Below are 26,248 nucleotides of genomic sequence, written 5' to 3' on the forward strand. Positions count from 1 at the left end.
TTGGGGCATTGTTAGCAGGACTCAAGTAGGCTGAAAGGCTAGCCAAAGGTAAGGAGGGAATTCAGGCAATGGGGCACTCGTCAGAAGCATCTGGTTCATAGGCTCTGTTGAAGAGACAGGTAGCATTCACTTCAGCTGGACTGGTCCACATCTGCTTTGAGGAAGTCCAGGGCTCACAGTCATTCAGAGCATGCTATAGTCAGCAACTGATGATTAGATGTGTCTTCCAGCCAAGTGGAAACCTATTGAGATAAGTTTAAACTAGGAACAGAAGTTAAAATTTATGTACTTAAAGAAAAATAATACATTTGAAACTTTTAGGCCCATATTGAAATCCATACTGTAGAGAAAGAGCAGATAATAGGTATCTGTAAATAGAAGAACTAGACCTCATTCCTTTTAGTCATAGCAAAAACTACAGATTTTGGTTAGAAGCATGTATATTTTTCTGCTGTCCAGAGAGCCAGTTATGGATTGGACAAAGATTTCTTTGGCCTGATAAGGAATATCTTAAAGTTCATATTTGAATGGCAACCAGAATAAATCTAAAATCTTGAGCTTGTGACCCAAACAGTAAGTATTCATTGCTCTATCAACTTATCAGAACTATACCATAGAAGGAGGAAGAAATCAGAAACATTTTCCATATCTTAACATGTATTTACATCTTAAATCACTTTTTAGACCCTCAAAGCTTATGAACTTTTAAATCCTCAGAACTTTATATATCTTAAAACAATTTTTTAAGTCAAGAGACCTAGTAGCTTTAGAAAAAGCAATGCTTTATATATATATAAAACCAACAAGCTGGTTATAGCTTTGTGGGGATCTGGACACCTTTTGCTGCTAAACTGACATAATAGCTGGCCTAGTCACTATCAGAGATCCCAGAAGGATAAATGAAGTTTACCTGAGTAAAGACCAAGTAGTTCCTCTACATTTTTCTTCTTCTCCATGTTTCTTCACTTCACTTTCTCCCCTTGCACCAAAAATTAAAAAAAAAAAAAACATGCAGAGTTAACATACTTGAGTTAATTTTTTTTAACCTCAGATCCTTGCCTGCCACAGACAACCAATTCTGAGCACTGCGGGGGTACTGCAGCTGGTACTCAAGGCACCTGATAATAAATGGACTTAAAGACAAAAAACACAAGATCATTCCAACAAATGTTGAAAAAACCCTGTGACAGTATCTAGCATTCCTTCATGACAAAAGTTGGAAATGTACTAAAGAGAATATACCTCACCATAATAAAAGCTGCATATGAGTATCTGTCAGCCAACATCATCTTAAATGTAGAAAGCCTGCAGCAACCCCATTGAAGTTAGAAATGAGAAAGAGATGTTCATTGTTCCAAACGTTTTCAGTATTGTGCTCAAAGTACTAGTTGAAGCAATAAAGCAAGTGGCAGAAAATAGAGGGTTAGAAAATGGGAAAGAAGAAATCAAACTATCCTATTTGCAGATGACATGGTATTGTACAAGAGAGATCCCAAAAATTCTACTGGAAATTTTCTAAACACAATATATAAATTCAGAAATGTGGCATGATATAGAATCAGCTAAGATAACCCAAAACTTTTCTATACACCAACAACAAAAATACAAAGAAGGACATTATAAATATGCTCACATTTAGAATAGCCTCAAAGAAATTAAGATATCTAGAAATAAACCTACCCAAGGAAGTGACAGCCTTTCCAATGAAAATTTTGAGTCTTTGAGGAAAGAGATGGAGAAAGATACTAGAAAGTGGAAACACAAATCCCATGCTCATGGACTAGTAAAATTAATATTATGAAAATGGACATTTTTACCATTAGTTATTTACAAATTAGATGAAATAACAATCAAAACTCTCATCTCATTTTTCACAGAAATTGGAAAAAGTATCCTGAACTTCGTATGAAACCACAAGAGAACAAAGCAATCCTGAACAAAAAGAAGAGTGCTGGAGGGATTGTCATTGTAGATCTTAAGATATATTACTAAGCCACAGTAATAAAAACAACATGGTACTGGCACAAGAACAGGCATGTAGACCAGTGGAACAAAATTAAAGACTCAAACATGAATTCATGTAACTTTAAATTTGCATGGCATCTTTTTAAAAAGATTACAAGAACATTAGCTTGAAAAAAGAAAGTATATTGAACATATAATGCTAGGAAAGCTGGTTGTGCACAGCCAGGAGAATTTCATTAGACATATATTGATCTTCTTGAACAAAAACTAACTGAAAATGGCTCAAAGACCTAAATGTTAAACCTGAAACACTAAAGTTGCTAGAATGTATGTAACCTCAGTATTCTGGTAACCCTATCACAGTTCTGCCTCAATATTATAGCAATGGTATCACATTCATATAGCCTAATTGACATAGCCCTACAGCTGTAAAATACCCTACTAAAATATATTTTACAATAATATGTGGACAAAGAAAGTAAATATTCATATAACACAAAGCTCCACTATGATCAGACCTCACTTCCCCTCAGTGTCATCACAAATAAAGCTGCTTCCCATCAAAAAGTCTCTTCATTGTTTACAAATCTCATTAGAGCTCTCAAGAGAAATTTCCAGGACCATCCCTTCTGTCATATTGAACCTTATCAAGTCTTCTTTCCCAAGAAACAAATCAGCCAACACATCAACTGTCTGCTTTGTCAAAACTTCTTGGAAAATGTGAACAAATGTCTTCTCATTCCGGAGAAAGAACTGATGACAAAGTAGTGATACAATCAAAGATGAATTTAGAAAATAAATGAGTTTAAATTTATCTGTATACTAAACAATAGTGTAGATATTCTCATTTAATGCTTACCACTAGTCTTTATAATCATTGGGCTCTGTACTTAGCCAGGTATTAGCTCATACGAAGCATATCAAAAGACTTGTGGTTGATGATTAGCCCTGAAAAAAAAAAGATAAAATTTCCATTAACTTCTGGACACACTGAGGTTCAAAAGGCAAGAGATGAAATTCAAGACACAAAGGTATTGAAGGCTAAAAGAAAATTTATGCTTAGGTCTGTTTCTGAAACTCCTATATCTCCTGGTAGATGTGTTCAGTATCTTTCTTATCTGAAGAATGGAAAAGTATGAAAAAAAACTGGACTCTGTGCTCCAAAGAAGCTTCTACATCACTTTTCTGTAACTGAGAACCATTGGGAAGCTTTATTTCCCACTAACCTTCTTGGAGGTGCTGGGAATTACATATTGCCTGGGATGATAAAATTGTCAAATGAAAAACCCTATTAAACTGAAAAGAAAAAAATCATTTATTTAATGTAGAAAGAAAACCTAGGAGCAAAGATACCAAGCAAATCATTCATGAGGAAAATCATGAATTTACCATCCTATTCATTTTCTAACCCATTTAAATAGGATTCTAATTGCACAAAACAACTAATTCTGTGCATTAAGTTTCAATTAAATTCATCTGAAATTCAGGATAATGACATTGTTGCTGAACAGCCATATTAAAGTTGAAACATAATCTCTCTTGACTCTATTTCTTTTGACAAAATTAAGTTCAAACTACTAATGTGCTCTCAATATGAGGCTGCTTTTATAAATGGCAACAAAGAGTTCAAATGTATGAACAGAAGCTTTTAGAAAAATCATCATTAACAGTGATTTGCTGTTATCAATATATACAGAAATTATTATGAAGCGTCTTTTTCTCATTATGGTTTTCATTGGGGAATGAGTAGAGAAAATGTGAAATGAATAGCTTATTAATCACATCACAGTAAAGTCACACATTGAAAGTTCATGGGGGTGAGCTCAGAGCTTTAATGTGAGACTTTGTATAGATTGAACAGACATTTCACTCTAGCCTATAGGTTTCAGACAATCTCTGAAACAATCAGAGGCTCCGAACACTATTTTCTAGTACAAAGAAGACATTCTTCTCACCTAGGTATACCATTCTTCTGTCTTTTTGCACCCTTGGGAAAGAACTCATTTGCCCTTCCAGGGTCATGGCTGCAAGGATCAGTCTATCTATATACAGTGAGCTTTGTAGACAAGCCTTCTCAGTCTTTGGTGATACTTGGTTTTTTTCTTTTTCTTTCTTTCTTTCTTTCTTTCTTCTTCTTTCTTTCTTTCTTTCTTTCTTTCTTTCTTTCTTCTTTTTTTTTGGCTTTGAAATCATTTCTTATTTTTATATTTATTTATTTATTTATTAAAGATTTCTGCCTCCTCCCCGCCACCACCTCCCATTTCCCTCCCCCTCCCCCAATCAACTCCCCCTCCCTCAGCAGCCCAAAGAGCAGTCAGGGTTCCCTGCCCTGTGGGGAATCCAAGGACCACCCACCTCCTTCCAGGTCTAGTAAGGTGAGCATCCAAACAGCCTAGGCTCCCACAAAGCCAGTACGTGCAATAGGATCAAAACCCAGTGCCATTGTTTTTGACCTCTCAGCAGCCCTCATTGTCCGCTATGTTCATGAGCAGCTACCAGAATGAAATAGTGCTCAGAGTTTGCTGTGTTCAAAGTTAACCAGGTAGACAGGACTGTGGTATTATTAATCTTGTGACCAAAACTAAGACAAAAGCTGTCTGGTTCACATAGTAATCAATGTTCTTCAGAGAAACAGAAGCAATAGGATGGGTGGATGACAGGCGACTGATGAGGGAGGCTATTAGGGTCAATAATTCACATAATTTTTGAGTCTGAGAAATCCTAACAAATGCTAATTTTTCAAAACTAGAGAACCAAAGAAACTAGTAGAGTGGTTCAATCCTGGTTTGAAACTGCTGGTGTAAGTTTCAGAGTAAAATATTTAGAGAAACAGAGTTCTAATGGTGAAATATGAAATGAGCAAGAGCAAAACATTAGATCAGGGCAAATGTTCTTTCCTCATTTCACAGGTCAAATGTCTGTCTTGTCCACAAACACTCATGGCTATAAGTAGTATACTCATAATTTATGCAGAAACCCCCTAATCTGGTGACGTGTACACTTAAATATAACCATTGCACACATTGAGAGTTGTGGTATTCAACAAAGTAGGTAGTATTTAGTCAATCTTTTTGAAGTCATGATATGTACATGGAAATGTGAGGTCCTGTGGTATAGCAAAGAATAGATGTAAAATAGAAAATTATGACCTCTAAGCCAGATGTAGAGTGTATATTGCAAGGAAGCTACTTTGGCAGTGATATTGATGAATATAGGCACAAGTTGAGAAAGAGACATGGAAGGCTTCTGTGACAATACCTACCCTTAACACCACATCACCCTTACACACACACGCACACGCACACACACACACACACACACACACACACAAATATGTTACAAGCTAAACAGGAAGACACCAAAGAGATTTCTTAATTAAGTGTGATATGGATGCTGACATAAACCTCTCCACAATTAATAGCTTCCAGTAGGGGTGCATGAGGAGAAGGACTCATTTCTCTCTAAGGGAGAGATCACTGAGAGTTTGACCACACTCCAATGAGTATATAGATAACACAAATTGGTTTGTTAAATTTGTTTTTGTGGGGAGGTCACAAGGACTGGGATGGACATGGAATGACTAGGAAGTGAATATGACTTGGGTGTATGCTATGAAATTCTCAAAGAAAATAAAAATATTATCTTAAAAAACCCAACCAACATAGAAAACATGCATGCACACACACATACACATACACACACTCACAGAAAGAAAACAGGATCCAACATTTGCTTCCTCAACGAAGCATATTTTCATAAAAGATAGACACCCTTAGGCTAAAAGGATGGGGGAAACTCATTCCAAGCAAATAGAACTAAGAAAAAAATAGGCATAGCTATTTTTTTTGTTTGTTTGTTTTTCAAGACAAGTTTTCTCTGTATAGCTCTAAAACCTGTCCTGGAACTTACTCAGTAGACAATGGTGACATCAAACTCACAGAGATTCGCCTGCCTTTGCCTCCAAGAACTGGGATTTTTAAGGTATGTGCCACCACCGCCTAGCTAAATATAGCAATTCTAATAGCTAATAAAATAGACCAACCAAAATCAATCAGAAGAGATAAAGAAGGTCATTTCATATTTATGAAGAAGATATTAATTCTAAATATGCATATACTAAGTTTCATAAGACAAACATTGGTAGATAAAGACACAGATTACTTCCAAATTATTGATAGCAATTGACTTCAATACCCATCTCATCAATAGATAAGTCATCTAGATAAAAACTAAACAAAGAAAAACTGAAATTAAATGATATCATAAATAAAAATGTACCTCACAGATATAGACAGACTATTCTACCTATATAGAAAAGAATACACCCTCTTCTTAGCAATCCATTAATTTTTTTCTAAAATTAATCACATACTACAACACAAAGGAAATCTCAATAAATATAGAAAAACTGAGCCGGGCGATGGTGGCGCACACCTTTAATCCCAGCACTCGGGAGGCAGAGGCAGGCGGATCTCTGTGAGTTCAAGACCAGCCTGGTCTACAGAGCTAGTTCCAGGACAGGCTCAAAAGCCACAGAGAAACCCTGTCTCGAAAAACCAAAAAAAAAAAAAAAAATAGAAAAACTGAAATCATGTCTAGCATCCTATCTGACATTAATGCTCATTGAGATTAAATAACATATCATTGAATGATGAAAGGGTCACTGAATAAAGAAGGAAAAAATCTAGAATTTAATGAATATGAAACATACCAAAATATATGGGACTCATGAAAGCTGTCCTAAAAGGAAACTTAACAGTATTAAGTGCCAACATTAAAAATTTGGAGAGATCTTAAATAACTTGATTCAGCATAAGGTCTTGGACAAACAAAAACAAATAACACCCAATTACGAAGGAAGATAATAAACTTCAAGGCTGCAATTAATTAGATACAAATTTAAAAAGTGAATGAAAAGCAAATTGAATTATTTTTTAAAGGTAAACAAAACTGATAAAATATTAGTCAAATAACTAAAATAAAGATAGAGAAGGTCCAAATTAATACAATTAGGGATGAAAAAAGGCACCACAATAGGTACAAATGAAATTCAGACAATCATGACGACAGGCCTTAAAAGTCTATTTTTGGTGGGCCATGGTGGTTCATGCCTTTAATCACAGCACTTGGGAGGCAGAGACAGTGGGATCTCTGTGAGTTTGAGGCCAATCAGCCTAATCTACAGAGCAAGTTCCAGGACAGCCAAGGCTACACAGAAAAACCGTGTTTCAAAAAACAAAAAACTAAAAAATCTATTCTTCACAAAATTAGAAAACGGGAATAGATAAAATTGTAAATTTTATAAACATATATATATGTCAAAGTATAACTAAGAGGAAATAAATAATATGAATAAATCTATAATCAGCACAACAATGGCAGCAATGAAACAGCAAAGAGTCTCTTAACTAAACAGATCAAGACAAGATGAATTCACTGCAGTAAGCTACTAGAACTTCAAAGACAAACAAAAACCAATGCTATTCAAACTGTTATGTAAAAAAGAAAAGGGAGGAAGTCATTCAAATCTGAATACCAAAACCTGTGGGACTCCATTATTATGAAAATATCTTTCACATTCTAAAAGACTGAAACTTTTGCTGTACCTCACAACCAGAGTTAATAATATAACTTAAGGTCACTTAAGATTTAAGACTGCAATCCTACTGTGCATTCAGTCTGTTTATTTAAATTGCCTTTAAGAGGGCCATATGAGACTCCTGCCTTACCTGCGTTGTATTTCACATATCAACCATTACAACCAAAGCTAATGCATAATCTTCCAAGCCTATAACTCAAAAGTAAAGTGTATATGTGTGTCTTGATAATGAAGAAAATACCAGCATGGATGTGTGAAAAGGGCATTTTCTACACACTATTGGTGGGAGTGTAAACCACTTTATAAATCAATCTGGAGGCTTCACTATAAACTAGAACAAGATTCTCCATATGACTCTTTCCTGTATATACTTGAAGGACCTTACAGCCTGCTACAGATATTTTTGTATATTCATCTTCATTCTTGATCTGTTCAAAATAGATAGGAAATGGAATCAACCTAGATGCCCATCAAGAGATGAATGGAAAAGGAAAATGTGACACATACAAATAATGGGATTTTATTTGGGTATAAAGTAAAGTAAATTAAGGAAAATTTTAGGCAAATGTATGAAAGGAACTGAAAAATAGTTTTGCTTAGTGAGGCAATTCAGACTAAGAAAGACAAATCCACATGTTCTTTCTTGCATGCAGATTCTACTTTCAAGAATTTGTGTATTGAGCCACAGGGCAGGGTACCCTGCCCTCTCTTAAGACTGGAGGGGAAGGGTGGAGGGTGAGTAGGGGAGCCAGAGGGGAATGGGAAGAGGGGAGGAAGTGGGAATTTTTTGAATGGAAAAATAAATAAATACATAAAAAGAATTTGTCTATTTAACTTCAAATATATGTAGAAGCCAGGAAACTAGAAAGGGACTATTAGGGAGTTTGTTAAGGTAGCAGGAATAGTAGAATATAGGAAAAACCAGAGAATGTAAAAAATCGTAAGTTGGGATGAAGATGGGAGTATGGAAATATTCAAGGAGTAGGGAGAATTTTTTTTTTTGCTTTGTTTAGTTTCCTTTTTTTGTTGTTGTTGTTGTTTTTTCCAAGACAGGGTTTCTCTGTGTAGCATTGGTGCTTGTCTTTGAGGTAGCTCTTGTAGACCAGGATGTCCTCAAATTCACAGAGGTCCTCATGCCTCTGCCTCTCAAGTGCTGGGATTAAGGGTGTGTGCCACTACTGCCCAGTTGTAGGGAGAATGCTAACCAAAAGGAGGCATATATGAAAAATCCATATAGAAATCTATTTTGATGTTTTTGAATCTGATTTAACAACTTTTAACATGGGTTAAAGGTTTACATAGGAATGGGGAAAAGAAGATAAGGAGTGGGTTAACCAAAATAAGGATATATGAAAAAGTCTCCTGGAAGTCCACATCTTAGAAGTTAATTACAAACTATAATTGAGATATAACAAGTTCTGATGGAGGTATTTTATATTGGTAGACAATAGTTAAAGCTTGAGGATTGTAAGGAATACCTATCTTATGCTTGATATTCCATTGGGAACAAAATTGCTTGTAACATGAGGGCCTGCTTTTTGGGGTTTCTGTCCTGCCCAGTTCTCACAGCCAGTAAGCCCCAAAGAAAATCACACAGAGAGTCTACATTAGGTTATAAACTGATTGGTCCTTTAGCTCAGGCTTCATATTAGCTCTTATAACTTATATAGCCCATCATCATTATCTATGTTAGCCACATGGCTGGGTATCTTTTTCAGTGGGACAGGTCACATCCTGCTTCTTCCCTGATCTGGGCAGAACTGGGAGGAATGGGTTTCCTCCTTCCTAGAATTCTTCTGTTCTCATCACCCTGCTTTACTTCCTGTCTGGTTGACCCTGCCTATACTTCTTGCCTGGCCAATCAGTGTTTATTTAAAACATGATTGACAGAATACAGACAATCCTCCTGCACCAATAATTGCTGATATGCTTTACTAAGATATCCAAACCCATTATCTGTCTTTATGACTTTTTGTTCACATATATGAGAAGCATTTTAAGCAATGAGTTATTACATGTTTAGTGGCTTCTCCAGTTTGTGCAGTGGCCATCAAGAATCCTGAATATGAATCAATTGTTACATGAACATATCTTAGTTTGCCAAACTCTGCAATATGAGTAACATCTATTTGCCACAATTATTGAAAAGTAGTCCTCAGGGATTTACTCCCAGATGAGGTACAGGTAAATACTGTGAGCATTTATCACATTGCTTAAAAATCTGGCAAGTAAGTTCTCTTGTTAATCTAAGTTGTTTTCTTTTTATTTGACATAATTTTTTAATTTGATTTTATTGAGCTATTCATTTTTCTCTGCTATCCTCCCTGACTCTCCCCTCCCCTTCAACCTTCTCCCATGGTCCCCATTCTCCCAATTTACTACTTCCCATATAGATTAGATCCACATATGTCTTTCTTATGGTCCTCATTGTTGTCTTGGATCTCTGGGATTGTGATGTGTAGGCTGGTTTTCTTTTCCCAAGTTGTTTTCTTAAACTTATACCTTTTGATGATGCAGAGCAAGCTCAACCTGAGATAAAGTGATTAGTCTTATAAGCTTCTCAGCTAAAGCCTTACCTTCAGCCAGTGAACCAGGAAGATTTGAATGCACTCTAATATGCCCTACAAAGCAGAACAACTTTCTTTATTGTATGACATTTTGAATTTGCTGGAATAACATTTTAACTTGCTTATTGCATGTCCCAGTACATGGGACAGTTTCTAGGACTTGACGAAAATTAAAAATATACTGACTGTTAGTATATAGATAAATACCTTATCTTCAAAATGCTGAAACACTATAGCAACAGCTTGCAACTCAAATATTTGAGCTGAGGATGGTTCAGTAGCACTATGTGTCCTTCAGCACAACATATGCTGCTCTTCCCCTGGACAAACCCTTTGTAAAACCCAACAGAATCCTTGAAGGGATCTTATGCTAAAACTTTAGGGAAAATAAAAGAATGTAGTTGTGTGAACTGCAGCAATGGATCAGCTGACAAAAGGTTTTTATCTGGCCTTCAAATTGAACAAGCACAATTGTCCAAGAATCACTATTGTAAAATAAGCAATCAATCTGTTGCTTAGTATAAAGAATGTTGACCACAGCAGGTTCCCTGCCAAAATACCTCCTAGATTACATCTTACTCTTCCATGCAAAACAAGCTACTGTTTTCAAATAAGGGTTTAATACATTAGATGATCATGTGGTGTGCATTTTTCAGTTTCTTTATAAGGTGGATTATGCTGACAGATTTTCTTTTTCTTCTTTTTTTTTTTGGTTTTATTTTTTTTGGTTTTTCGAGACAGGGTTTCTCTGTGGTTTTGGAGCTGACAGATTTTCATATGTTGTACCATCCCTGTATGTCTGGGATGAAGCTGACTTGATCATGGTGATGATGGTTCTGACGTGTTCTTTGATTCGATTTGCCAATATTGTATTTAGTATTTTTTGCATCAGTGTTCATGAGTGAGATTGGTCTGTAATTCTCTTTCTAAGTAATATCTTTCTGTGGTTTGGTTATCATGGTAATTGTAGCCTCATAAAAAGAGTTTGGCAATGTTCCTTCTGTTTTTAAACCATATGATCATATCATTAGATGCTGAAAAAGCTTTCAACAAAATACAACATCCCTTCGTGATAAAGGTCTTGGAGAGAGCAGTGATACAAGGAACATACCTAAACATAATAAAGGCAATATACAGTAAAACAATAGCCGAGACCAAACTAAATGGAGAGCAACTCTCAGCAATTCCACTGAAATCAGGAACAAGACAAGGTTGTCCATTCTCTCCATATCTATTCAATATCGTTCTTGAGGTCTTAGCTAGAGCAATAAGACACCAAAAGGAGATCAAGGGAATATAAATCAAAAAAGAAGTCATCAAATTTTCACTATTTGCTGATGACAGAGTTTCCATAAGTGACCCCAAAAATTCTACTAAGGAACTTCTACAACTCATAAACACTTTCAGTAATGTAACAGAGGATACAAAATTAACTCAAAAAAATTAGTAACTCTCCTCTACATAGATGATAAATGGGCTGAGAAAGAAATCAGAAAATCATCACCCTTCACAATAGTCACAAATAGCATAAAATATCTCAGAATAACTCTGACAAACAAGTAAAAGACTTGTATGACAAGAACATTAAATCTTTGGAAAAAAATTGAAGAAGACATCAGAAAGTGGAAAACTCTCCCATGCTCTTGGGTAGGTAGAATTAACATAGTAAAAATGGCAATCTTAACAAAAGCAATCTACAGATTCAATGCAATGCCCATCAAAATCCCAGCAAAAAATTTCACAGACCTCAAAAGAACAGTACTCAACTTCATCTGGAAAGGCAAAAAACCCAGGATAGTCAAAACAATCTTGTACAATAAAGGAACATCTGGAAGCATCACAATCCCTGACTTCAAACTCTATTACAGTGCTACGGTACTGAAAACAGCCTGGTATTGGCATAAAAACATACAAGAGGACCAATGGAACTAAATCGAAGACCCAGATATTAATCCACAGACCTTCAAACACCTGATTTTTGACAAAGAAGCAAAAAATATAAAATGGAAAAAAGAAAGTATATTTAACAAATGGTGCTGGCATAACTGGATATCAACATGTAGAAGAAAGAAAGACTCATGTATCACTATGCACAAAACTCAAGTTCAAAAGGATCAAAGACCTCAACATAAAGTCAGTCACACAGAACCTCTTAGAAGAGAAAGTGTGAAGTACACTTGAATGCATTTGCACAGGAGACCACTTCCTAAATATAACCACAGTTTCACAGACACTGAAAGAAACAATTAGTAAATGGGGCCTTCTGAAACTGAGAAGCTTCTATAAAGCAAAGAACACAGTCAACAAGACAAAATGGCAGCCTACAGAATGAGAAAAAATCTTCACCAATCCTACAGACAGAGGTTTGGTCTCCAAAATATACAAAGAACTCAAAAAATTGGTCATCAGAAGAACAGATAATCCAATTTCAAAAATGGAGTACACTTAAGGAAATGTTCAACATCCTTAGTCATTGGAGAAATGCAAGTCAAAACAACTCTGAGATTTCATCTTACAACTGTAACATAGCCAAGATCAAAAACACAAATGACAATTACGTTGGAGAGGTTGTGGGGTAAAGGGAACACTGCTGCACTGCTGGAGGGAATTCAAGCTGGTACAGCCCCTTTGGATATAAGCATGGCAATTTCTCAGAAAATTAGGAAGCACCCTTCCTTAAGACACAGCAATACCACTTCTGGATATATACCCAAAGGATATTCAATCGTACCACAAGGACATGTGATCATCTGAGTTCATAGCATCATTTTTGTCATAGCCAGAACCTGGAAACAACCTACATGACCCTTGACCAAAGAATGGATAAGGAAAATGTGGTACACTTACACAACGGAGTACTACACAGAAGAAAAAATAAAGACATCTTGAAATTTGAGGGCAAATAGATAGATCTAGAAAACATCATATTATGTGAGGTAACCTAGACCAAGAAAGACAAATATACATGGAAAGTAGAAAAAGATAAAATCTCCTGAGTAAATTTGGAGCATGGGGAGCATAGAAGAGGGTTGAAGGGGATGGGAGAGGAAGGGAGGGGAGCAGAGAAAAAATGTATAGCTCAATAAAATCACTTATAAAAAATTGGCTCAAAAATTGTGGTAATGTTCTTATTCTCACCCAGTGAGATTAATGAAATCCAATACACTCATTGGCTTATTAAGCTAAACTAGTGGAAGTTACTTTAGTATATCATCAGTGTTCAGTAGGGGTAAATAGATACATATTCACTTCTTTACAGTAACTGTAATGCGAGAACAGTATATGAATCCTCAGCTTTAAAATCTAGTTCAAATAAACAAATAATTCAATAAAATAACTTTTAGTTTCACTGTCCTTTACATGACCACCCTGAACTTTATCACATTTGACTCTAAAGTGTAGGATTCATAAACTGTGATGGTTAAACTTGACTGTCAACTTTATAAGAAGGAGATTAATAAAGGATATCTCTGTGTTTGGGATCCTTTGAAGAAATGATTAAGTAATAGCCATCCTGATTATCAGCAGCAATATCCCAAATCCTGGGGCATAGAAAGGAAATAAGAGACAACAAATACAGTTTTTCTTTTTGTTTCCTGACTACTGTGCTGTGAGCTGTTTCTTTCTGCAATGCCCTTTCTGCTATGACAGATTGAAATCATTTGCAAATTCAACCCTTTATGTCAAATGTTTATGTGAAATATCACCCCACAATAATACAAAAGCAATTAGTGCATAAAACACTACCACTTCCAAATGCTCCTCAACAATGTCTTTATCTTATTTCAAATATATTTACTCTGCAGCCTTTTTAATTCTATTTTTGAAGCTGTAATATAGAATTTCTTCTTAAACTTTTTCATTCATGATTGTGTTTGTCGGTGAACCCCACAAGCACAAAATAAGTAGTATATGTAAGTCAAACATCTGTTATTAATAAATCAAGAAATTTTAAAACAGTTCTGAAGTATACATATAATAGCTATACTATTTATTAAAGATGAAAGCAGATTTTCATGCTATTGAGATGGATTTGCTTATCATTACATAATGAATTAAAACCATGTGTGAATATTTGTTACTATATAACGCAGAGCAACGTTAACTGTTACCACTTTGTTTCATGGCCCAAACTTGGGAGAGTGGAGCCTAAGTTTAGGCAGACTAAAATCTCAGGCCATAGTTAATTTTATTCAGGGAATCAAATATTCTCAGGGTTAAGCAATGTCATGGTAACAAAGTATATTTCAGCTCAAGTTGTGTACAGTCACAAGTTCAAGGTCACATGAGTTTGGTCTGTAAACAGTCACTCCTGCTTGGAACAGGACAACTCCTGCTTGGAAACCTCATTGTGAATAATGGTGTAGGTTAGATAGTGGGTAATCTAAAGTAAAACTCACTCCTATTGCTATACACTGGAGAAGCATGAAAGCACATTACAAGAAGAAGAAGCCTAGGTTATAAGACTCTTCTCTGGAGTTTTTCACAAGCTCTCAGAAATCTCATACAGCGTCATTTGTGGGCAATGTTCTGACACTTAAGTTTTAGACTTGACCAGTAATTTGATTTTTTCTGTTATCACTGGTGAAAATGCCATTTTTCATAAATAGATAGTACAAAATGGTACAGACATTTTTAGAGCTATTTCAGAAATTCTTGGAAATCCTGTTTTATTTATTTATTTATTTATTTATTTATTTATTTATTTATTATTATTTTTTTTTTTTGGTTTTTCGAGACAGGGTTTCTCTGTGGTTTTGGAGCCTGTCCTGGAACTAGCTCTTGTAGACCAGGCTGGTCTCGAACTCACAGAGATCCGCCTGCCTCTGCCTCCCGAGTGCTGGGATTAAAGGTGTGCGCCACCACCGCCCGGCAAATCCTGTTTTAATTACAAGATAAAACCATTTAAAAATTGTGGTGTTTTAAATAAAATGGCTCAAAAATGGAGTGGCACTATTTATTAGGTTTGACTTTGTTGGATTAGGTGTGGTCTTGTTAGAGGAAGTGTGTCACTGTGTGGGTGGGATTTGAGGTCTTTTTCCCAAGCTTCACTCAGTGTAACAGTCAGTCAAATTCCTGTAGCCTCTGTCAAGATGTAGCAGCTCCAGTACCATGTCTGCCTGCATGTTGCCATGTTCCCTGTCATGAGGATAATGGAATGAACCTCTGGAACTATAAGCGAGTCACTCCAAATAAATGCTTTCTTTTTAAGAGTTGGCAGGGTCGGCTGGGCGGTGGTGGCGCACGCCTTTAATCCCAGCACTTGGGAGGCAGAGGCAGGTGGATCTCTGTGAGTTCGAGACCAGCCTGGTCTACAAGAGATAGTTCCAGGACAGGCTCCAAAACCACAGAGAAACCCTGTCTCGAAAAACCAAAAAAAAAAAAAAAAGAGTTGGCAGGGTCACAGTGTCTCTGCACAGCAATAGTAACCCTAACTAAGACAAACATCTTTTAGTGCAATGCAACTCAACTCTTCAAATAGCAATTTTTAAAATAAAATATTCTGGTGGTGGAGAAAGAGTGTTCTGTATTCACAAGAACTTGCTGCATTTTCAGAAGGCCTGATTTCAGTTCCTATCGCCCACACTGGGTGGCTCACAATTCCTGTAAGGAATCTGACTCTCCTTTCTGGCTTCCTCAAGCACCTACAATCAGGTGCATGGACACACACTCACATACATACATGTAATTTAAAGTCTTAAAAAAATAAAGCATTCTAACTCAATGCAATCAAAAAATATATTAACTTGATATTTACATACTGAAGAATGATGGGATAAGAATATATTTAAAGTTATTGTTTTTTATAATAAAACCACTATCACTGTGTCTCTAAAGGAGTAGAAGACTTTATCCAATAAAACTACTGGCATCAGAGCATACAATAGTTTCAATTCTGAAAAAAGGTATCTCAGGAAACATTTGTTGCCTGCTAAAAACATGGTGGCTGCTAAAAAGCTCGTCTACTCCTTTAAAACAGTATATTTCATATTGGGGAAATTATAATGTATAACTTCTCATCTTCCCTTTCTTCCATTCAACCCCTCATGTATGTACTCCCAACTCAAACTTACGACTTTTCTTTAAATAACTCAACTATCATATTGTACATGACATAAAATGTATTAAATATATACTTAAATATAATGTATTATATATATAATCAAATATATTTCTGTCTATAATGTTATTTGTATGCATATTTTCTTTTAGCTGATGATTTGGTATTACATATGCACTTGGTACATTCTTTCATAGGAAGACTTCTGTTCTCAGCATTTCTCATGTCAGCAACTCTTTACATAGGGTTGAGTCCTCATGAGCCTTTCTCCCTCCATATTACTCTATCTAGATTTGTCAACTTTGTTCAACTCATGTTTAGGCAGTCATGCTGTTGACAGTTTATGGTTGTAGCTTCTAACACGACTAGAACACGCAAACTTCCTCTTCTGGCTGTTACAACTTTTCTTTCTTCTGTAATGATTCTTAAGCCTTACTTAGGTGCAAGAGTATTGTTGTAGATGTTATCAGTTGGGACTGGGCTCCACAACTCTGTATTTTCATTGTTGTTTTCTGTAATGATATCCATCTGTGCAAAGAGAAGTTTCCCTGATGAGAGGTGAGAACTATAGTCATTTGTATAACATAAATACTTCAAATGTAGTTACGTATTTTGCTTGTTTAGTAAAATGGTGATTGTAGGGTCTTCAGATCCAAGGTTTCATTAGCCACTGGTAGTTGGCCAGGTTTCCAGTATCAGGCATGGCTTCCCTCTTGTTAAATGAGCCTAACTAATTAGAGAGCTGTTGGTTACTGTTGCTACTGCACTGTTAGGGTATTGTGCCATGTTGGTCATTGTTATAGCATATCTGGGTAGGAATTCTAGTTGCCTCTCTCCTTTGAAAGCTTGCTTGTCCTTGTGATTGTATACTTTATTCAATGATTCTTCTTAACCCTCAAAGTATAGTTTGTCTGATGCTCTGAATAAAGTTGGATTTTCGCATGAGACTTTAGTCTGCTTCAATTTTAGGCTCCACTCTCCCATGTTCACGAAGCCAGCTAGAGTGGTAAACATGTCCCTCCAAGCTCTTGGGTGAGAGAGAATGTGACATTTTAAAGAACTGAACAAACATCGAATTCTCAGAAACTTTGCAGTCATGCGAGTCTTGCAAGTAGCAGTGTATTGAAAATACCTTAGCATTACTGGTACCTTTGAGTTTGGGAGCTTGCTTATATCTTGACCCTTAGAACACTATTTTATTTCAGATCTCTTTTACTGAAAAGCAAAAGGAACACCCAGTGCCACAGTGCATCTCCCATTTCCTCCTCTGTGTCTCTAACTAGTAAGAATTTATAATATATTCTGAGAAGTCATGTGATATTTCAGTGGGTATTTTGTCTCAGCTTCTCTCTAGTTGGATGAAAAAGAAAAATTCAGCTGACAATGATCACACTGTCCTCATTTCAAGCACACAAAAAAATTAAATATTGTGAAATATGCCAACCAGCTTTACTTAAGCTCTTAACCACACACAATTAGTGTTATAGTAGAATTTATAAACTGTTAGGAGTTTAACTGATTTTGTGCTACATGTACACACTAACCACCAGAGAAAGGTCTTACAATTAGTGTTACAGTAGAATTTATAAACTGTTAGGAGTTTAACTGATTTTGTGCTACATGTACAAAATGAACATAGTTAATGTAATGCACAAAAATTAAAATTATAATTGAGGTATCATACAGTATGTGAAAAGCTTGGATGTTCTGTCTAGAGACAGAGCTAATAACTGTTTATGAAGAATAGTGAACAAAAGTGCAGTTCTCGGGCTGGAGAGATGGCTCAGAGGTTAAGAGCACTGACTGTTCTTCCAGAGGTCCTGAGTTCAATTCCCAGCAACCACATGGTGGCTCACAGCCATCTACAATGAGATCTGGCGCTCTCTTCTGGCATGCAAGCATACAAGGAAGGAATGTTGAAAAAAAAAAAAAAAGTGCAGTTCTCCATGGCAAGTCTATCTGTGGCCAGGACTCTGCAAAGGCAATATACAGTTGTTCTTAGTTATAGGAATGAACATTACTTAAATGAGAGCATAGAGAACAGCTATGTCTGAGATCACATAAGACTCTGCACATTTTCTCCCTGTGGCAGCCAATCAGAAACCTTGCTGATAAGCAAATTATCTGTTACAGAATAAATGATGCTATTTAGATTAATTCCTCTTACTGGCTTACACAGGCCTACTCTTCTGGTCTATTGTGAAGTCAGTTTGATTTAAAACCTAAAACCAGAAAACTCAAGCTTGGCAACCTTATAAAATTAAATGATATTATACTAGCAGAAAAGGTGGTGTGGCAGTCCCTATGAAATTAGGTTGGTGGGCTTTCCGAAGAGTCACTCCAGAAAATGAACACTGCTATAGTTGTGCCTGTCACTGCTTGTTTGGTACTTCACTCTTCCCAGTAATAGGAGACATTGCACTCTTTGCCCTGAAATAGTTAAATTTTCCATCAATCCATGATTCTGGGATTTTGTCCACGTAGACTTTTCACATAGGACTGAAAAGAACTTTATTTGGGCCTACCTGCTCTCCTGTGTCTATTGTTATTGTGAGACTATACCTGGCCTACCCTATTGAGAGTCACAGAAAGTAGCTGTGAATTAGCTTAAGACAAGTTCACCACAGCCAACTTTAAGACCTATAAAGCAAACTAATTTGCAGCAGGCAAATGGAAATGTGTACTCATTTGTTATATGTACTTTTGGGGCATCCTTTCCCTGCCAGTCTTTCATTCATTTGTAAAATGAAGGGGATAACTTGAAACTCTCAACGTTCCCAATGTTCCTTCCAGTGATAACTAGGGGCCAAAAAACTTTGGGTAACTAGTGATTCATAACTGAAAGGACTCAGATCATTAATGGTCTAAAAGTGAGGACCACACCAGCTGGTATTGGGGACATGCTGATGATAATTTATCTTCAGTGATGCCTGCATGAAGGTGCTCAGCTACGAAAGAAGGGCTTGAAAAGCCTGTGCCACAAACTGTCTTGAGAGTTCCCCAATAGCATGTGTTTTTCTCAGGCTCTGATTCTGAGATGGAGTTTTTCCCATAGCATAGACTGGACTTGAACTTAAATCATCCTGCCTCAGCCTGTTGTGTGATTTTCCTGGGAAGATGCAACAGGCACACCTACCACACCCACTCACATCATGTACACACCTACCATACATACCTATTCATCCCAGAAAGGAAACTCACAACAGACCAATGTATACAACTTGGTGAACCAATGAGGTCTTTTTTTTTTTGAACCAATGCGTTTTTATTAAAGTTTTTAAGGAATGAGCGAGGAGTTCCTTACGAGAAAGAGAGATATCTCAAAAGCAGCCATATAATTAAAAAGTTGAAATACTGGAGCTCTCTGCACAGTTTACAGGCAGATAATCCTGAGATGCTCTCCTTTGCATCTTAGTTGGTCAAAGTCTCCTTGCCAGGGATCTCATTACCTACGAAGCTGATAAGGGGCCTTTGAGAAGAATTCCAGTTTCTGCTTTCCCAGACATATGGCTTTCTGTCTACCTTTGGAGTTTCATGAGCAGCACTTTCCCTCCTGGAGGGCATGTTTCAATTTAGAGGAAACAGACAGACAACAGTCTCTCAAGGGTTGAGATAAGGGGTATGAAGCACCACACCTGCCCCAAAGCTCATTTATCTACTGGCTTAAACATGGACAAATAAGCCAAGACAGAAGACAGGACAGGAGAAAACAGATTTTAATTTTTAAATACTAGTACATTTCCAGGCTGTTTTGCAAAGGAAAATCATATTACATTAGTTCAAAACTATGCATTTAAGTATATTTATTTAAATTCTAAATTTTACAAACACATAATGAGAGAAATATATATTTTATAAATATCTATTCAGAACAGGAATTGTGAAGTGTTCAAAATATCATACTCAGATTTTTCCTCTGTAAATATATAAAATTCCCATAGACTTCATATGAATTCCTCTTCAAGAGCAAAAATTTTCCTCTTACAAAGGCCAACTCAGTTTTCAGACACAATCAAAAGTAATAATATAAAAAATGGAAACATTCTGTACAGGGAAATACAGATAGCACATAGGTAAATCTCATTACCATTCATGCCATTTGTGTTTTAAAAATGTTTTATAAAAACTGCCACTTAAAACAAATGTGAGAGTCTTTCCCTGACTATGGAAAACACATAAATTATCACCCTCCCTCTTGGGTGATGAGGCTTCCACTAAAAGGAGCTGGGGAAGAGGAGCCTCCATATATGTTCCCTGAGGAGGGACCTGAGCCACAGAGAGTTAACCCCTCTTCTCTGGCATGAATTCTATCTAGTGGGCCATTCACTGTTATTTCCTTTCATTTAGGAATATTCTTTGGGGTCAAATATATGTCTGAGGGAGTGATCAGATACAGAATCAATGTCTTCCTTGTTTGGCAACCAAAACTCTGGAAGCCTTATCTATTACTAATGTCAGAGAAACACCCAGTCACCTGTCTCAGTGCATACCCAACAGTGTCCCTCTGTCTTCCCTCTTCAGGTCTGAGCTGCTCTGAGCTCTCTCTGCTGCAGTAGTTTATCAACTACTGTCTCTTCTGACACTTCTTCTGGAAAGAACTCTTCAGGAAAGTGCGATATACAGGGTCATCCACATACTCATTCTTAAGCCTGGAGCTCAGCACTCTTTGCCTCTTTCTCTCACCTTGGATTACATCTGTCCCATAAAACGTGTCTTCGAATCGCATGTCAGAGGCTGTGGACTAAATGCAAAAGTATATTATTACTGACTACAGGAAACACTGGACACAGATCTGGTTCTGTCAGCTGAGGTCGAATCTGTCATAGGGTAGAAGGAAACATACTCATAGATTTTTATTCTTGCTCAACAGCTCACTCTCATACAGGCCATATGGCATAGATTTATGACTCCATTTAGTCTTAATTTCTCTACCTTCAAGGTGCTTTCCCAAACAAAAACAAAATTAAAGTCTCATTTTGTATTGGCTGTAAATGAAAACTCCTAAAAGAAGGCTAGGTCTCTAGACACTGATGGACTGATTAGAATTTAAATAATAACTGCAGAGAGATTAGAATGCTGCAGGCCTAAAGATCAATCACTTGTTGTAGCCTTTCAGAACAGGCACACCTTGCCCCTTGGGTTGAAAGTAACATCTTGCAACTCACAGATTAAAACTTTAGGGAATCTATTAACTTAACACATGACTAGCTCCCACCAATCCAAAAGCTAACTATGCCATCAGATAGCATCTTGGACCTATAGCAAAGCTTCCCCATCTTGCTACATACTTCTCTTACGTATCCATGTTATTTTAAACTTGCCCATAACTTTCTGTATTCTGAAAAACCATAAAACTTCATGAGGCTGGTTCCATGATGTAATATGGAATTTTAGTTACACTAAATCTATATTCTGAGTCATGACCAAGCAAGGTTGCTCCAGAATAATCTGTAATTTCCTTTAGAATGGGAGTTGTAGGTTTTACATTGCTTTCTTAGTCTTAATCTCTACTTGGCTTTTGCCCAAACATTTTTTGGTGGGGAGGTCAACAGTCATTCTTAATTAATTCTGAATTCTATTTCTTCCTTCCTTCCTTTCTTTTTTATTAAGATTTATTTATTGCACATACAGTATTCTCCATGCAGGCATGCTTGCATGCCAGAAGAGGACATCATATCTCATTATAGATGGTTATGAGCCACCATGTGGTTGGCTGGGAATTGAACTCAGAACCTCTGGAAGAATAGGCAGTTCTCTTAACCCCTGAGCCAATCTCTCCAGCCCCTGAATTCTATTTCTTGTTCCTTTGTCCCCTCCCCACTTTCTTGAAGCTAGTGTGAGTAATCTTTAGTTTCTAATTCCTATAGCAGTTTTCTGTTGCTTAACTACCTCACTGGCCACCTGTTTGCTCATTTTTGATGTACTGTCTTAACTATCTATTCACCTGGGGGCTCTGCCCTATAGTCTTTGCTTCAGCACCTGCACCTACTACAATACAAAGATGATGATTGTTTTTCTCACTGACTTAGATCCCTTGCATCAGGACCTATGAGAACCCTACGCAGTATGCACTTCAGACCATCTGCTTCAGGTGCTCTCTATATAGTCTGTATAAAATAGAACTCAAGGACTTCTTCCACCATGATTGCCCTTCTTAAATTTCCTAAATGCGAATACCATGCTCATCTGTCCAGTTATCTGTCAAAAATTTAATGGCACTGTGGATCCCTCTTATCCCTATCCAGTCAGGAGGTCTCTTCCATATATCTGAAACAGTCATGATTCTGTATGCAGGATCTCCCATTTCTCCTTCTGAATCACTGCAATAAATGCAGCAGTCCCAATCTATCTCCCATTAAACCACTAGAAAAAAAGCTTTCGAAAAACACTAGTTAAATGATTACAGAGGGGTACATATACCTGTCTGTAATCTTTTCATTTTTTTACCTATCCTCAATACAATTTGCACATTCCCAAGGCCAGACTTTTACAACCTAACAAATCCTACTTCCTTCTCTGAAAATATTAAAATTTCCATTCTGAGCCTCATTTTACTGGCACTGGGTCTGGGATACTTTTACTTCCATAGAAGAGTCTCTGCTACACGAAAGCTGGAAGTTCCTGTGAACACGAATGCGGGGATAGGCAACGTTCATCCCATCATGTGTTCCTTAAGGTAAAGGATATTAGCAACTATAAATCAAATGTTGTATGTCCCAATACAAAGTAATAGGTGTGAAACTTACCTACTGCTTGGTAAGTGCTTAGTGAAAAGTATAGGTTATTGCTGAGATACTCAGGTAAAGACCAAACCTAGAGTCTATACTAAAACACCAATTTTAGTTCCTGATTCAATACTCAATACTGTTTTGGCATCTAGAATATGTTTTCCACTGGTTCAAGTCAGGCGTATGATTTTTTCTAATGATAGCAACACACATATCTTACGTTGGTAACAAAGTAGACAGACTCTTAGGAGTTGAAAACAAAAAGGTCCATTGTGAAAACAATGAAGAGAAAAATAACTGAGCAGACATGAGGAAGCCTGGAAACTGGAAATGGTTCAGGTTGGCAGCTGTGTATATTTCTGCACACCAGCTCATGAAGCAGTTATACAGAGTGCCAGACTATCTACAGGTTCCATAGAAAGTATCATATTTCACTTGGGAAGGAAATTTAGAAGTCGTGCATTGGTTGGTTGTCTTTCTATCATCAGGAGGAAACATTGTTTTAGTAACTCTTGGAAAGCACTTCCTCTGACTTATATTTCACTTTTATAAGTGTTAATGTAATCAAATGAGGAAATAAAACATCTACTGCCCTGTGAAGAAAAAGCAGAAGTCAGCCTCTTAAACACAATAGAAAAGTCAATTTACCAGGAGGTCTAGTTAATTATGCAATGGTTACCATGGTTACTTTATGAGACAATAAAAGGTAATGGGCTGTTTCTGAAGACAGTAGAAAACAATCCAGCACTGTCATTAGTGGCTGGCTGACTCTCTTAAAACATATCTCTCCAAGCCAGAAGAATTCGAGGGAGGCAAAGTCACTAAAAAGTAAACTCTCAATGATAACGGCTGCTTATCAATCTTCGTCAAGTCAAAAATATTCTCTAACCATAAAATATCTTCTATTAATGAGCTTTCCCAGGTGGAAAAATATATTAGTTGAGGAGCAGAGAGCCTATTGTTCTTTTTTTAAATTAAAATGTTCTCAGAGTGTGCAGGTCTCCCATTGGGTAAACAGCAGTACTAACAATGTCTCTTCTCTTAACCTGAAATTTTTTATTATTTATTTATTTTTTGATTAAAAATTTCCACCTCCTCCCCACCTCCCATTTCCCTCGCCTCCCCCCACTCCTGAATTTTTAAAGTGCTTCCTCTGGAAGTGCTGCTGAGAGAGAACTCACCTGCTTTGGGTTCCCTGTCATCAGGATCTCATCCAACAAAAGAAGAAAATACTCAATTTTCCATTTACAAAAGCCCTTGGTTTTCCAAAAATAACTAACCTACCTATCATAACTCTGTCACTGTACTATAAGAGGACATAATCATAAGAATGGATGAAAGAGAGTTAAATTTACTCAGAAAATTAACTTCTCTATTACAATTTATCATTTCAGGAGGATACAGATAAGAGTCTAAATGAGTAAAATAGACTTCATTTTGGGCTATAATACAATAGTATGGAACCTACAGTATTATAAAATACATATTTAAAAAAATCAGATTTTAAGCCATCCATGTTTACTTATTTAGTGGCATGCAGTAGACTTGAAAGTATACCCAAATATATGTGTGTGTGTGTGTGTGTGTTTATTATACCTCTTTTAGTTTTCTAACTACTAATATTCTGGCTTTGCTTTGTTGTTTTCCAAGTGAGAGCTTGGAAAGAAGCATCACTGGGCGTGAGACATAGAACTTCAACAATACATGATAAGGTTACTAGACACCATTCGCTAATGCTGACTCTCTTAAATCTACTGCTGAATACTTCCTTTTAACATAGTTCCCACTAAGAGTGAATACCTTCATATTTGTTTGTCCCCAGAGGGACAAAGGACAAGTTTAATAACCATAATTGTGTGTCAATAAATTTTAACACAAGGAACTGTTTGTTTGTTTGTTTGATTTCATTAGAAGAAAAAATAAGCCATGTGCGCACTGGTTTTCCTCTTTCTGTCTCAGTGGAGACTTGCATTCAACAGGTTACAACAAGGGAAAAATTACTTAGGCTTCAAAATTAATCAAAATGCCAAGGTTGATTTCTTCTGGAATTGGGAAAGCATAGAGAGGATGGGGACTTCACTGGGGGTCCCAAAGTAGCAATTGTCATTAGCACTTACAAAGCGAGCCTTTACCCTCTTGGGTAACTCTTCATCTAAAGTGTATATGTCTTCTCTCTTCATTGCTATCTGGGATCCATCTTCAAATTCAACCTAAAGAAACATAAGGCATTGTGTTATTTAGTAAAACCACGAGTATTGACCTTTTCTCAGTTCCAATTAAATATGAAAAAAAAAAAGGAGTAAAGGACTGTAACAGAACAAATACAGAACCAGCCAAAGTCAGGGAATTTGGAAAAGCATTTTCTCTTATCCAACTAATATTGAACAGGACAGACTTGAAATATGAGCTATGAAATCTTTATCATCCCCAAAACTAAAGAAGAAAATATGAGGGCTGATCAGATGATTTCTGAGAAATAAACAAAAACCAAACCAAACTAAACAGACCAAAAACCTCCCCACAATCATCTGGTCAGTAAAAGGGCTAGTGAATAGACTGCCGCATAACAAATAAAAATGCTCAATAAATAACTAAGAAAATTGTTCAATATTCTGAGGTATAAGGAAGCAGAAATTCAAACAACTCTGAGATTCTTGTTCAATTGGAATGGTTATTAGCAGCAAACAAAAAAAAAAAAAAAAACAGAAGTGCTGGTGCGATGTGGTGAATGTAAAACCCTTATATTCTGCAGGTAGAACTCTAAACTGCTACAGCTACTTTGGAAAGCAGTATAGAAGTTCCTTCCAAATCTAAAAACAGAACTATCATATGGTCTATCACGCCATTCCTGAGTGCATCTCCGAAAGACTAAGTCAATACTCCACAGAGATACTTGCACATCCATGTTTGTGTACTATTCAAAATAGTAAGGAAATGGATCCACATTAGATATACACCAGTAAACAAAGAAAAAGGGGTAAGCACATAAAAAGGAATTTATTCATTATAAACAAAGTAAAATTGTGTCATTTCTAGGAGAATGTGTGAAACTGGACATTATTGTGTTAAATGAAGAAACCCAGACTCAGGAAGACAAATATTGAATATCCAAGATTTAAATTTATTTTTGTTTGGTGTGTGTGTGTTGATGAAGCTGAAAGGGAACTATAAGAGATAAAAAGGGTATCTTAAAGGAATGGGAGAATGATTTCTTCCCCAGCTCTTTTTATCATCTCTGTATAGGAGGGCTACTGGCTTCTTTGAGTTAATCTTGTATCCTGCTACATTACTAAAAATGTTTATGAGACGTAGAAGTTTCTTGGTAGAT

The 26,248-nt window shown here is 36.5% G+C and overlaps 1 protein-coding gene across 2 annotated transcripts in view; it reads right to left on the reverse strand.

The window, feature by feature from the left end:
* Positions 1–19,902: 19,902 nt before the first annotated feature.
* Positions 19,903–26,248, reverse strand: part of Kdm4c (lysine demethylase 4C) — a 194,952-nt gene continuing 188,606 nt past the window's right edge. For both annotated transcript variants that reach the window (XM_057784161.1, XM_057784160.1), the window contains 2 exons: positions 25,038–25,130; positions 19,903–20,933 (listed from right to left, as the gene is read on the reverse strand). In XM_057784161.1, the coding sequence (XP_057640144.1) occupies positions 20,757–20,933; positions 25,038–25,130 (270 nt within the window). In that variant the 3' untranslated portion in view covers positions 19,903–20,756. The remainder of the gene's footprint in view (positions 20,934–25,037; positions 25,131–26,248) is intronic.

This window comes from Chionomys nivalis, chromosome 11 (genome assembly GCF_950005125.1).
Source record: "Chionomys nivalis chromosome 11, mChiNiv1.1, whole genome shotgun sequence".
Lineage (NCBI taxonomy): Eukaryota > Metazoa > Chordata > Mammalia > Rodentia > Cricetidae > Chionomys > Chionomys nivalis.